Genomic DNA, 12,627 nt, shown 5'->3' on the forward strand with positions numbered 1-12,627 from the left:
GGTAGTTCTGATGTTATAGATAACTAGCCTTTTTGGTGCCTGTATTCACAAAAGGGATACTAGACCACTACAAGAAATAGTTGGGGAAATAATAGGACACTTCGTAGCGTACGAAGAAGAATTGGGAAAACGGGGGACGATTTTCTTTGGAGGTTTGTACAATTGTAATATAGAATTTCATAATCCGTATTTCTATAATAAACGAATTTTAGGAACTGAACCAGGGATGCTGGACGTTTTGATGTGGCCATGGGTAGAGCGGGCTAAAGCACTTCCACTGGCTTTCGACCAGCCATTGAATTTCGACAAAGAAAAGTTCCCACACCTCGTAAGTTTGCTAAATATGACTTTGATCTATCTAATCGTCAGTGAAAAAAAATTACAGTATAGCTAATCATAGCATTTAATGTTGTAGATGAAATGGATAAACGGTATGAAAGGCCAAAAGTTTGTACAAAAAAATTTTGGCCCTTTTGAAGCTTTTGCCAAAGTTATCAAAGCTCAGGATGACGTTGACTATGACAGCATTTAAATTAATTCCTCAATTACAAGATTCCGTTAATTTTCTATAAAGCATGTGATATTCGTAACTGTCTTCGATTGATCAAGCTAACCCGATACTCGTGACAATAAAATATCAATAGAACTAAATTGGCATAAATATTTATTATATACAAAATTTATTGGTAGCAAAAGTGATCCCATTTGATTATGGAACAGCTTATTCTAGATTGCGTATCTCAACTATCGGACGATATTTTTATTTTACGATCTAATAACTTTGTTATCATTCCATGATTTTCAGGTTTAAATATAGATAAATTATTCCTATAAGGAATAACACGATCTCTCATTTTTTTAATACTATCCTTGCCAGAGTATAAAATTTTATGCAAAATAATACTTATGCATAGATGTACACTTATAACATCCACGTCAATTAATAACTTATATTGTCAAGGAATGACATGTGATTCCTTTAAAATTTTAATAATTTACAACGACTGGAAGACAGTCTAATTACAAGTTGTACCATGTGTATGAATTCAATACTTGATAACGCCCTGTTATCTTCGATTTCATGTACACAAATGGATGCTCAATCGTACCTATTATGTGGTTACCTCTTATTGTTTTGACGGACCAGAAACGTTTGCCTCTGCTTGGCTGGATGTCGGTACTTGCACCACCGGCTGTGAAGGTACATTTGGTTCTGTTTGCTCCACGACTGTACAAGGCGGTGCTTGACTAGCCGAGGGGGCGATTCCTCAGGATGAGTTTATTTCCTCAATGTTGAGGTGGGCGATGAAACGAAGGCGCATTTGCAGCGCAGGCCTGAGTCTGCGAATTATGCATTCAACCTCGTTTTTCATCATATCACCCACAAACATGTATTTGATATGGTATCTGTTAAAATTTTTATAGTCAAGAAAAATGATAGGTTGTTTGGTTCTTTGAAAAATATTTGTACTGATTAATTCTCCTGATAACTCTGTAAAAAGTATTATTTAAAGGATACAGCAAGTCGCAAATCGGATCCATATATTTGAGATGAGCTTGAGAACGGTCCGCTTGTTCAAGCATTTCATACAGACTAACAGCGAGCTCAACGACGCATCGAGGTCTCTCTGCATTAAATCGTGCCAAAGTCGGTCCTATCAAGTGGCAAGCAAATATCAATTGCTCTTCGCTGTTGACGACTGGTTGCAATTTTTCTTTGATGAATCTGAAGTCATAATCGGTTTGATAATACTCTAAGAACAAATATAACTAACAAATAACTTGTTTTTCTCTTACTGTGGCATAGTTGTGATTTGACCAACTCCTGCATGGTGCCAAATGGAATGTGCCAGAGCTATCATGTAACTATATTTGTTTTCCAATAACCCATTGTGAGTAATATTAAAATTGAATATTTGAAATGGAGTTAAGTTGCTATATTGCCAGTTCGCCAGTCCACGACTCGTCACTGTTTCCACAAGGCGCTCGTGGAGGGCTGACCAGTAACACTCAGGTAAAGCAGCCAGCAATAATCCTACGCAGTTGATCCACATGTGTATCTGTTCTGATGGTACAACTGTATATCTGTTCAAAAAATGATTAGCATTATTTGCAATTGAATTAAGAAGCAGCCTTTGTTCATATCAATTACCGCAGCCTGAATATCATCTTCGTTTTTTGATACTTGTTACTTACCCTTTGGCGACAACATCAAGCAAAGAATTGGCTATTAAATTTGGAGCAACAGGTACAGCCATGAGCTCCACGCAGGTAACATAAAGAGCATGCGCAGCAGGATTTGGAAATTCATTGAACCTCCAGTCAGTTGTTGGGAAATGTGCGATCCCTGACATGGCTGTGAAGTGATAGTTGAAAAAAATTGTGAAGTAAAAATTAGAATGAATAATGCGAAAAAACGTGAGATTAATCGAAGATCTTTTAGCCTTCTTTCCGGGATAAAATTACGTCTGTCGAAGGAATGCTACTCACTCTCAACGATACGACGCACAAGTCGAACATAATAATCTAATTCTGGCACCCAGTTGACTGCGTCGTCAGGAGATCGCGTCATGTATAGCTGATAAGCTTCGGATAGTGCCCAATTGGGAGCCCGAATATCACACAATGAGCCAAGCACAGCAGAGACTAGGCGTCGCTTCAGTGCTGGCCTTTCCCTAAGTTTTCTTTCGTAGTAATGCAGCGTGTTATAAAGGTATGTGACAGGTCGATCTGTGGAAGATATTTGTTTGTTGACTGTTTGGAAGAGTATTCATGTCTTCAGTTAGACAAAGCCCTGTTATATACCAACCGTGAAATTTATAGAGACATCCCAAGTGTTCTAGTAATATTTCTAAACTCTTAGTAACTGGGGGTATCTCGAGATATCTGTGTATCACAATGTCGAATACTGGTAAGAATCGTAGGCACACATTTCCAAAGTATACAGGCAGACTTTGGTACTGACTGGGGCCTCCAGTGGTTTGTTCCATTATTCCTTCAGGAGCAAATTTCTCTGGGTATTTTCGATGAAATGCGAGATGCTTTTCATGCCAATTTGATTGCTTCCAGTGCTCTGGAGAATTTTCTTTTGCAAATTCTTGAACGCGGTTCCGAAATTCAACAGCTTTCAATAAAAGCAATTGGATAATGAAAAAGCAAACTTGAGCTTCGCTGCCTTCTTGTGTTCGTAGTGCCTGAAAAATAATTTTTCAAAATATGATTTCATGAATTCAAAATGGTGTTGAAATTGTTTCCAAAGAAAATTATTAATTGTTAATTTTTTACCAAACAGAGCACCAGCCTATCAATTGTCACAATGTTGTATTTCCAGATCATGTCATTAATGGTATCAACGCATTTGTTTACATGCTGACCTCCGACGCTGTTAGCAAATTCAAAAACTAAGTAGTCGCAAAATTTTCGAAGATGCGCTGAAAGAGCTCTTGCGCCAATTCTTTCCAATATTCTGAAATTATGGATATTAGTTTTATGCACGTCAATGGTTGAGCAACTTTTTTCTGTTCCATTGAATATTCTCTGTCTCATACTTACTTATACGCAATTGGACTTATACGATCTGTTTCAAATATCATTTTCCATAAGAGACATAGAAACAAGGGTGGTGTTCCGGGCACAGAGAAATGTGCTATTATATCATTTTCATTGCTCATTGATGCCCAATTTCTATATTCCTCTTCGACTGCTTTCTGTATCAACATAAGGAAATCGATCAGTTACAATGTGAGGAGCACAGTAATCTCATTTTAAAATGACCAACTTTCTAAACTCATTAACGCTTTCAAGATTCTACGTACTGCAATGACCAAATAATAGGTGATTCCTCACCTTGATCTGTTGTTTGTTTTCCTTAGGAACACTATTTTGTTGGAAAAATTCATTCAGTACTGGAGGAAAACATTGGAGAGTATGATTGGCCCAAGAGTGAGGGGTATTTTGCATGATTGTATTCAGCAGTTCCTTGCACCATGTACCACTCAATGAATCTGCTCCTGTCCCTGAAACAATGGCTCAACCATTTTTCACTTGCAGTTTAAATAGTGCAGATAAACTGATACCTCAACCTTTGCAATATGTACGATTATACATAACGTGTATTTATTGTTTAGACAAATTTATTATAGTCACCTGTGACATGCATTGATCTTGCGAGTGTGAGAACTAAAGCTCGATTCAACTCTTCAGATTCAGCAGACACCAGCGTTTTAGGCTCTGATAAAAAGCGGGATAATTGAGGTTGCACTTCGGCAGATCCTAAACCAGTTATTAGCCTAAGAGCTGTACTTTCAACGCTGCAAAAATATTGTGAGTAACGTCATCGATTATAGTAGAACATGGTACCTATAATAACATTGAACAGTTGGGTACTTGCCAGAGATGGAGTTGGGTTTGATTTGTTTGTGGTACTGCGGCGAGACTGTGAAGATGAGACAACAGCTGAACTCTGTAATGTGGTTGAATATGATGCATTCTGTAGCTAAACATCTCGAGCAAAGTATACAGTGTTCCCCAAGCATGAGATTTGAATACTGTGGGAAGCAGTTGACCTGGAATAGAATTCGAAATAGTGATTATGTGTCGAAGAGGTGTTTGAAATTAAAAAATAACCCAGTGTTACTCACTTATGAAGCCTTTGATTCCGAGGCTTTCTATTTCAGTGTACACCAGCAATCTGCTGTAGGTCTCGACAAGGGCAGGAGCAAGAGCCATGTTGCTTTTAGATTGAGCTAGTTTGATAACGTGCGTAACAATACTGTGAATCAGACTCATTTTAGAATGTACAGTAAGAGAATCTAGAATGGACATAGACAATGGCGTTGTTGGTCCATTTGCAAGAGCAGCATTGCTCTGTAGTGGCTGTAAGGGTTGCTGCTGTTGTCCCTGAAAATTATAATAATAAATTTTCATTTCACAAGTACACATAGTTATAAATTTTTTTCAGTTTAATGTCACATTTGCTCAAAAATCACCTTCTGTGTGCCAAGAATTGTGTCAACAAGTGCAGCCATAGGTCTACTGAAGTATTCTTGATTCGTTGAATAAGCATTGCACAGTAAAGCGATGCGATAATCAGATCCCATACACAATGATGTATTTGGCATAACTAAATGTTGTAAAAATCTATAAAGAAAGTGTAAAAATTTAATTCAATAAATACGAAATGGCCGCTGTAAGGAAAAATAAAATTTCAGTAAATAGGTACTTGTCGAATTTATGAATACATATACAATAATTAACGATACGATGAATTGCACCAAAAACGTCACATACTCATGATGAACTTTTAGCGTGTGTGGGATCGGCCTGTGAATGTTCAAGTGCTCGGATTGCGCTTTTTTAAGTAAATGAATCCATATACACGTGATGGCCATTTGATGTGTGCACAATGCCTGACTGAAATCAGGAACAGGTAGTGGTTCCTTTTCGGGGTATAATAGGTCATACAGTTTAAGTACTGGCAGAAAGTTAGACAGCTGGAATAGAAAAAGAAAGTGATGTATCGTATGCAAATATTCCAAAGTTACAATGAAGTAATTTTGTTTTTTCGGATGCGCAGATTTGAGAAAATTATTTGAATCCTTACCGGATTACGCTGAATACTCCCAGATATAAACTGCAATAGGACCCACATCAGATGATCACGCCCCTTTCGCAATTCTCGACCAGCTAGCTGAAAAGGTGGTCAAATGAGAGTCACAGTAAGGAGAAATATAACAAGTAACATAGCTTTTGTTTTACCTTGTCATGTATGGCCATAACAATGTTGGGGAAACAAGCAAATTGAAAAAGTACGAAGTATATAAGTTGAGAAGAAAGGTGTAGCCACAGCCAATGATTCGCAACAGTAATATCTGTTCCCTCAGTGGGTGGTGGATCATTTTCGGATCGCTCCATAGCCAGAAGTACCAATTCAACCAGTTGTTCCTCCAATGCTACGCACCTCTGTTTGTGCTAGATTTACATAAATTTTTACCGAAATTAGTTACCAATGCCATTGATCGTGTGACGTATATTACGTTTTTATTCAATCAAAAATATTGTTCGCCTGACTGAATTTTGAATATATTACACCTGATAATAAATTGATTAATTCATTCATCGAACCTGTTTCTGGAGGCCTAGCATGGAGCAAACCATATCTCTGCTGTACGGTTGTTCCAAGACATATCTTAAAAGTTCGGTTTGAGGCTTTAGCAGATCTTGATCATAGGGTAAATTGCCTTTGAGGGAGAATTTAAGGGTCGTAGGATCGAGCCTCCATGGGTTGATGACATGGTCCGCATATCCAGAGTGCTCTACTACTGGTAGCATTTTTGAGTGCCCGATTATAGACACCATTTGCGCAGTGGCTCTGAAACTCTCGACAAACCCAGAGAGCAGTTTTGCTAATTTCTATTTAAGAAATAATACATTATTTTCATTTGGTAAGCAAAATAGAAAAGCACTTGCGATTTTAAATCGTGAACATTGTCAAGCATTAGCTTGAGATTTTTTGAACTCACCCAATGCGGCCAATTCTTATTATCGGGATAGGCCTTCTGTATTTCATTAACAATAAAATAGCCAGGCAATAGACATGCATTTCTGTCAAATATATATTCGATAACATTTTCCAGGGCCTTTAATTGCGGCTGTACAGATGCGTTAAGTCTTGCCGGTATCGTTTGTGCCTTTTCTCTGCAGCCCTGTGAAAGATCATGGAAAAATTTATGAGTATAGTCATTTTTCAGCTATGATTTCAATCGTGTAATATTTATTCCACGATATATGATAGCATAGAAATGACCACCCGCCTTCATTATTTCTCTGACACCTTTGTAATCCACTCCTCCAATGATCCGTCTGATGAGGTTAAAGGACTCGACCCAAAAATCCTCTTGCTGATACTGCAGCTTATCACAGCTGAGGATACATTCGCAAACCAATCTGGAAAGTCGTTAAATGATGATAATGAATTTATTAATTGTTAATTTTCTTGCGTCTCCCGTAGCTTCGTACCTTGCAGGTAATACGTTACTCATGACCAAGTTCTCCAGTAACGACAGAAGAAGTTGTAAGCGACTATGATTCGTCAGCGCAGCAGCCATGTTAAGAAATTGTCTAACGCCATTCTCTTGTTGTTCAGTATTGAGACCTGTCATAGCAGATGTTAATTCTGACTGCAATCCTGCTATTTTTTCAATTTCATTATCCAGATGGTGAACGAGAAAACAGCTGAATGCTTCTTCGATAGGTTCCACTCTCTGCGTGTAATAAAAATGCATAGCAATTAATTGTTTGATGGAAAAACAAGTCGTACCTTCGACAAATAGTGCAAAATGCAGAAGTGCAGTGCTGAGTGAGAATATCGCGAGTAAGGAGATAAAACTTATTGGAAATGTGGGAGGACTATTGAAGTAATGTCAAACCTAAAAATTCACTTACAAGAATGTCATTGACGATGTTCGATATTTGCGCCTCGTTACTCATTTTTAAATAGCGAATATTTACAAGTCGCTGTTCTACGTCAAATCTCTCTGTCAAATCACTTAGATATATGCATGCGTCGGATGCAAAACAAACTTGTTAAAAAAAAAAATCATCGACCTAACCTCGTACGGTGTAAACAGATTATTCTACGGCTTCATTCAGCAGTTTAATGAGGTGTGGTGCAGTATGGTCGAGGTGGGGATAAAAGTCTGGGGCAAATACGAGTGAAAACTGACTGAAGGAGGCAGTGGCAGGAGGGGAGAGCCGGGAAACCACGCGAGTGGCGCTAACTCGGGGAACTCCAGCGGCATTATCGTCCGAGAATTGCAGCGATTGGATCTAATTTACTGCTGTCTATAAAAATTGCTTCGCCTCGCGTAGTTTTATTTCCCGATGTTTCCGCTTTCGACGTGGTTTTTGCGGCTTCGAGTTCGAGCGAGCGAGCCAGTGAGATTTCTTATCTAATTGTAACAAGTCTAGGAACGGTTCGAGTGTAGCTGAAAGAAGTTATTAAACAATTATTGTGCAAAAGTTAACTGTGAAGGTAATTTGGGACAATTATACCATTAACCATCGGTAGAAAAAAGATTATTTCAAGAAATTATTCTGATCAATGTGATATTTGATGAAATTTTGAATTAGATGTTTCAACGCCACCTTTGTTTTCAAGCTGAAATCTATGCTTGAGATAAGTAATTTGCATTCTGATTAGCAGCTAACTTAATTGCAGTTGAGAATATAAACGTTGACTGGAAAAATGAGTTTTATTGAGTCTGAAAATCATTTTCAAGCCGTTAGTGCAACGAAAGACTTGTTTTGTGACAGGATTTGGTATTTCCATTGTCATTCTACTATGAACAATTTCTTTTGCAGTACATATCCACACTTTGCGATGTAATTCTGGCGTCGAACCATTCAAATGCGGTGTTTCGCGACGGTAAAAATTCGATAGGCAGTGGAATCGATCTGCATTGCAGTCAACTTCAATCGCAATTCGAGATATCGATGTACGGAAATCTCATATCTGTGTTTTCAACTTTCAAGCACGATAAACGTTGCAGCTGTACGGTTAAGCGAATTGGGGGAATGAGAACTGTAATTTAATGATATAATTGATAAATTGATATTAAGTAATCGTTAGTTTTTAATTTTTCGTAATCTGATAACATTAATCAAGTTTGTTCAAATTGTGAAAATGTTTTCTCCTATCTGGATAATTAGAGAAATTTATAAATAAGTGTGATCACATGGGAAAAGTGTCAACGATCAATAACATAACCAAAATGAAGTGACCAAGTGATTTTTGCGGTAGTTTATTTAATCGGATTTATCATTACTAAACCATGGTGTCTGGTGATGTCGACAAATTCTTACCCGAGCCTGACAACTATGCCAAATACTTTCACGAGCTGTTCAGGAATATAGCGGACATTCAAAGGTATAACCTCTCAAACCGTTACGTTTGTTTACCCAACATTTACAGCGGTGACTTCATCTGTCACGAAAAAACTCAATATAAAACTTGACGATAGTACTCATCGTGTATTTTTATTCGCAGGGGAAAGGGAGATTGGAAAAAATCTAAGAAGTCTAAGACCGCCAAGAAAAAAGACAAGAAAAATAAGGTTATCTTAATAATTTTAACAAATACTTACATTTCCACGTTTAATAGAGCCTCAAATTAAATTGATTGTACTTGTTCAAAGCATATGTCGTTTACACAATAACAGTAGCGGAAAATATAATTCCAAAATAGAAAAAAAAAACTTTTAAAACAGAATGGAAGAAAATAACTATGTTCAGATACATGAATTCCAGTTGGATGTGAATGGCGACGTAAGCTATAATGGTCCTCCAGAAGTAGAGCTACCCAGCAATGCATCGGCCTTTGCTGTTTTTGCCAGTGTAAGAGCTGCCGTGTTGGAGAAACATGCTAGAGCTACAACCGAGGTATTTAGAGCTTCGAGCTGCAGTTCACCGCCTTTGCCCGAGCTCAGCGATACCATTGACAGTGACAGTGATGAGGAAGTTAGGATTTCAGCCCCACATAATTTACCAAAGGTAAAAATGAACTGTTCGTCCGATTGAAGCTAATCCTCAATCTGCTTTGTTCAAAATTCTTTCATAACTTTAGGAGCTTCTTACGATCAATTTGCAGCTGATACATGATCTGATTGATAAAAACCATTTGTGAGTTTGTATAGAAAATTTATTTATCCTGCCTATGGCTATTGCCATGTAAGGTTATTGGTGTCGGTAATAGCCAGAGGCACAGAATGACATAATACTAGTACCAAGGTCCTTGAATAATGAAAGATATCGTACATATCGAATAGACCATTTTAAATCTTTGAGAATAAGGTACAATCATTTAACCGTTAATCGTATCTGATTTCAAAAAATATCCAACGGTATAATGTGTTTTTTCATAGATTGTCGGCATTGGATTACGTAGTGTATTTACATTGATGCGTGAAAGTAGAACCGTCGAGCCTCAATTATGCACAAAAGCATTATGTGCATTACTGGACGTATTGCAAGGCCAACTTCCTGAAGGTCTCGGATCTGAGCCTGATGATGTTGTTGGTAAGTGACAGAGCTGCTGAGGGTACAATGAGAAAACGTATGTCCTCAGATTTTTGTAAAATGTAATTTATTTCTTTCAGATCCACTCTTCGATCTTTTATTGGATCTTGCAACGTCTCATGGACCTGAGTCGGCGACGGCTAACGATGGCAGTCACCTGACCGCAGTTGCTTGTGCATGTTTGCTGAGTTTGGTTGTAGTTAGAGGCGATACTGGTCAAATTCTAGCAGCTACTGCTGCGCTACTCATGTGCCCACGAGCACTGGCTGCTCAAAATATTCAGGTGAAATACATATTCTTATTAAGTGACCCTGGTGTATGTCTGTAGGTTCAGACAATGTGTTTGCCTTTTGAATTTCGTCTATTAAAATTCTTCAATTACAAAATTCTCTCACTACAGATGCCATGCGTGTTGACCGCATTACAAAGAAGCGTCCATAGCGTTTTGCTTGGTAAGCTAGCAAGGCCTGATTGGATAACACATGGAGTTCCTAAAAGTTCTAAGATTAATACATCTACGCTTAAATTACCAAATGAAATGAGTAATGTTGTGCTCAATGGGAGAAGTTTTGTAAGTGATGGAAAGTACCTGTATTTACACACCTGTCGTGGGTTGTTGAAGATTGGCAGTGGACATGGTGGAACAATTTGGGGGCATCTATATGCTCACAAAGCTGACTTTTACCCAACAGAGACCGGATGGCTTGGATTTGCAAACGTTAGTTCAATCATATACATATTATTTACACAATGATTTGGCACTCTGTATTTATTTACATTTATCTATATATTTCTATTCTAGGGACTGTTATATTTTAAGTGCACGCCTAGGAAACAATGCGAATTATTGATATTAGATACGGAAACTCTGATGGTAAGAGGCGTGGCGGTATTAGAAGGACGTGACTGGCCTGCCTCCGTTATGTTCTCTGATGGAGAAAATTTGGGCATGATTACTGCAGCCAAAGATGTGAGTTCACTGGAATATGTAAGCAGAAAATGAGAATACTCGATTTTTGAATATGCTAGGCACTTGTAATTAAATAAAAATTGAATTCCGCCGGCTTTTTCTACAGGAGGGATTCGTCGTTCGTACAATCAATACATTGAGTAATCCTGTGACAGTCACATCCGAGCTACCACTGAAATTGGCGAGAAAATGTGTCGATGTCATTGGCTCAGCATCGTTCGATGAAGAACAAAATGTACATACACTGAGTATTGGATGCGACGATGAAGTCTCGTTTGTTACAGCAGGCAAAGAATTTGCCCTGCTGAGAACTGTTACTGGAAAGGTAATTTTGAAACACCATACACTGTAATTGATTCCAATATTCATAATGATTTGAAGAATATTCGCTTGCATGAAGCAAATAACGAAGTTATGCTCATTTTCGCTGTTTTGCAACAGGTATTATACAGTGGGAAAGGAAGCTCTTTAGGGATCAAGGGTAACGGAAGGCCTAACAGGTGGTCAGAGTTAACTCTGGGAAAAGGACCACGAGTAACTCACATTGCTGCAGGCCACGATGGTCAGCATGCCATTATACTGCTGGAAGATGGATCTGTATTATTTGTTGGAACTGCAAGGCGTGGGGAAGATGGCGATAATAGTGGGTTTTATTTTTTGTGTTTCTCCATTCATCTCATTGCAGTTTTTCAAGTAAATCAATTCCATTTTCTGTACATCCAGCTGCGATTCTTTGTCATAGTCTGTCGATAAAATTTTCAGATAAGGCTAGACGGCAGCCGAAACCAGTTAAACCAAAGAAAATGCTCAAAGTTGAGGGACAATTTATAGTAGACGCAGCATGCAATAATGGATCAACAGCATTAGTAACGAAAGATGGCTCTCTGTTGATGTTTGGGAAAGATGCAACGCACTGCGACAATGTTTCCGGTGTTGTTACCGATTTGAGTGACGTTCACGTGGCACATGTTTCCCTTGGAAAAGCTCACGCCGTCGTTTTGACCAACAAGGGACAGGTTTACACTTTCGGAATAAACAATAAAGGACAATGTGGAAGAGACTTCACAACTACTCATATTACAAACAAGGAAGTTACAGTTGTGGCAATGGAAACCGGTATCGGGGAAGACGAACTGATTGTTGCCGAAGAGGGTAAGTAAAGGCATTTTTTGGCAAGCTGCTGGAATAGGTAGCAAAGTGAACAAAAGTATAAATTACTTGACACACAATATTGCTTTGTACACCTTGGTTGCAATACCAATAGCTTGTCAAAAAATGCCTTAAATTGAATAAATCGTTACTTTTAAACATTGTCAATGCTACAAGGGCATACAATTCACGTTTATCAAATCAATTGTAGATGGTAGAGGTCCAAGCGATGAATGGGAAGAAGCAGCTGGGATGTGCCCAGCAGGGCAGCATCAGTGGAGACGTAGAGTTTGCATGGTGTGCACTGTGTGTCGAGAGTGTACCGGATACAGTATAAGTTGTCTGAGCAGTATTCGTCCAGATCGAAATCCTGGCCAGTAAGTAATTTAACGAAACTGAATGTTACGTATTGTTTATTTTTTTAGGAAGTTGCC

The 12,627-nt window shown here is 38.3% G+C and overlaps 3 protein-coding genes across 11 annotated transcripts in view; 2 read left to right on the plus strand and 1 right to left on the minus strand.

Annotated features, from left to right (window-relative positions):
• The window catches only part of LOC124297266 (diphosphomevalonate decarboxylase), a 33,688-nt gene extending 33,037 nt beyond the window's left edge, over positions 1 to 651 (plus strand). For both annotated transcript variants that reach the window (XM_046748113.1, XM_046748112.1), the window contains 3 exons: positions 20 to 152; positions 213 to 328; positions 416 to 651. In XM_046748113.1, coding sequence (XP_046604069.1) covers positions 20 to 152; positions 213 to 328; positions 416 to 532 — 366 coding nt within the window. In that variant the 3' untranslated portion in view covers positions 533 to 651. The remainder of the gene's footprint in view (positions 1 to 19; positions 153 to 212; positions 329 to 415) is intronic.
• LOC124297259 (mediator of RNA polymerase II transcription subunit 23) lies at positions 45 to 7,666 on the minus strand. 2 transcript variants are annotated; one of them, XM_046748092.1, is made up of 21 exons: positions 7,444 to 7,666; positions 7,018 to 7,262; positions 6,813 to 6,945; positions 6,522 to 6,704; positions 6,124 to 6,411; positions 5,758 to 5,970; positions 5,603 to 5,689; positions 5,290 to 5,492; positions 4,989 to 5,139; positions 4,641 to 4,899; positions 4,391 to 4,565; positions 4,147 to 4,310; positions 3,847 to 4,028; positions 3,553 to 3,707; positions 3,286 to 3,466; positions 2,810 to 3,194; positions 2,491 to 2,730; positions 2,197 to 2,356; positions 1,798 to 2,085; positions 1,520 to 1,726; positions 45 to 1,407 (listed from the first exon to the last, which is right to left on the minus strand). In XM_046748092.1, the coding sequence occupies exons 1-21, from the start codon at positions 7,486 to 7,488 to the stop codon at positions 1,269 to 1,271; spliced, it is 4,083 nt and encodes a 1,360-aa protein (XP_046604048.1). In that variant the 5' UTR covers positions 7,489 to 7,666; the 3' UTR covers positions 45 to 1,268. The 2 variants fall into 2 exon arrangements, with proteins under 2 accessions (XP_046604048.1, XP_046604049.1); XM_046748093.1 differs by having other exon boundaries at positions 3,847 to 4,016; positions 7,444 to 7,665.
• A 701-nt stretch (positions 7,667 to 8,367) lies between these two features.
• Positions 8,368 to 12,627, plus strand: part of LOC124297258 (E3 ubiquitin-protein ligase MYCBP2) — a 169,941-nt gene continuing 165,681 nt past the window's right edge. For 5 of the 7 annotated variants that reach the window (XM_046748084.1, XM_046748087.1, XM_046748090.1 and 2 more), the window contains exons 1-11: positions 8,369 to 8,926; positions 9,047 to 9,113; positions 9,307 to 9,549; positions 9,921 to 10,074; positions 10,155 to 10,357; positions 10,475 to 10,792; positions 10,877 to 11,062; positions 11,151 to 11,369; positions 11,486 to 11,687; positions 11,807 to 12,196; positions 12,405 to 12,570. In XM_046748084.1, coding sequence (XP_046604040.1) covers positions 8,832 to 8,926; positions 9,047 to 9,113; positions 9,307 to 9,549; positions 9,921 to 10,074; positions 10,155 to 10,357; positions 10,475 to 10,792; positions 10,877 to 11,062; positions 11,151 to 11,369; positions 11,486 to 11,687; positions 11,807 to 12,196; positions 12,405 to 12,570 — 2,243 coding nt within the window. In that variant the 5' untranslated portion in view covers positions 8,369 to 8,831. Of the gene's footprint in view, positions 8,927 to 9,046; positions 9,114 to 9,306; positions 9,550 to 9,920; positions 10,075 to 10,154; positions 10,358 to 10,474; positions 10,793 to 10,876; positions 11,063 to 11,150; positions 11,370 to 11,485; positions 11,688 to 11,806; positions 12,197 to 12,404; positions 12,571 to 12,627 lie in introns of all 7 variants that reach the window. The other 2 variants (XM_046748086.1, XM_046748085.1) reach the window with 2 other exon arrangements.

Source organism: Neodiprion virginianus, chromosome 2, assembly GCF_021901495.1.
Source record: "Neodiprion virginianus isolate iyNeoVirg1 chromosome 2, iyNeoVirg1.1, whole genome shotgun sequence".
NCBI lineage: Eukaryota > Metazoa > Arthropoda > Insecta > Hymenoptera > Diprionidae > Neodiprion > Neodiprion virginianus.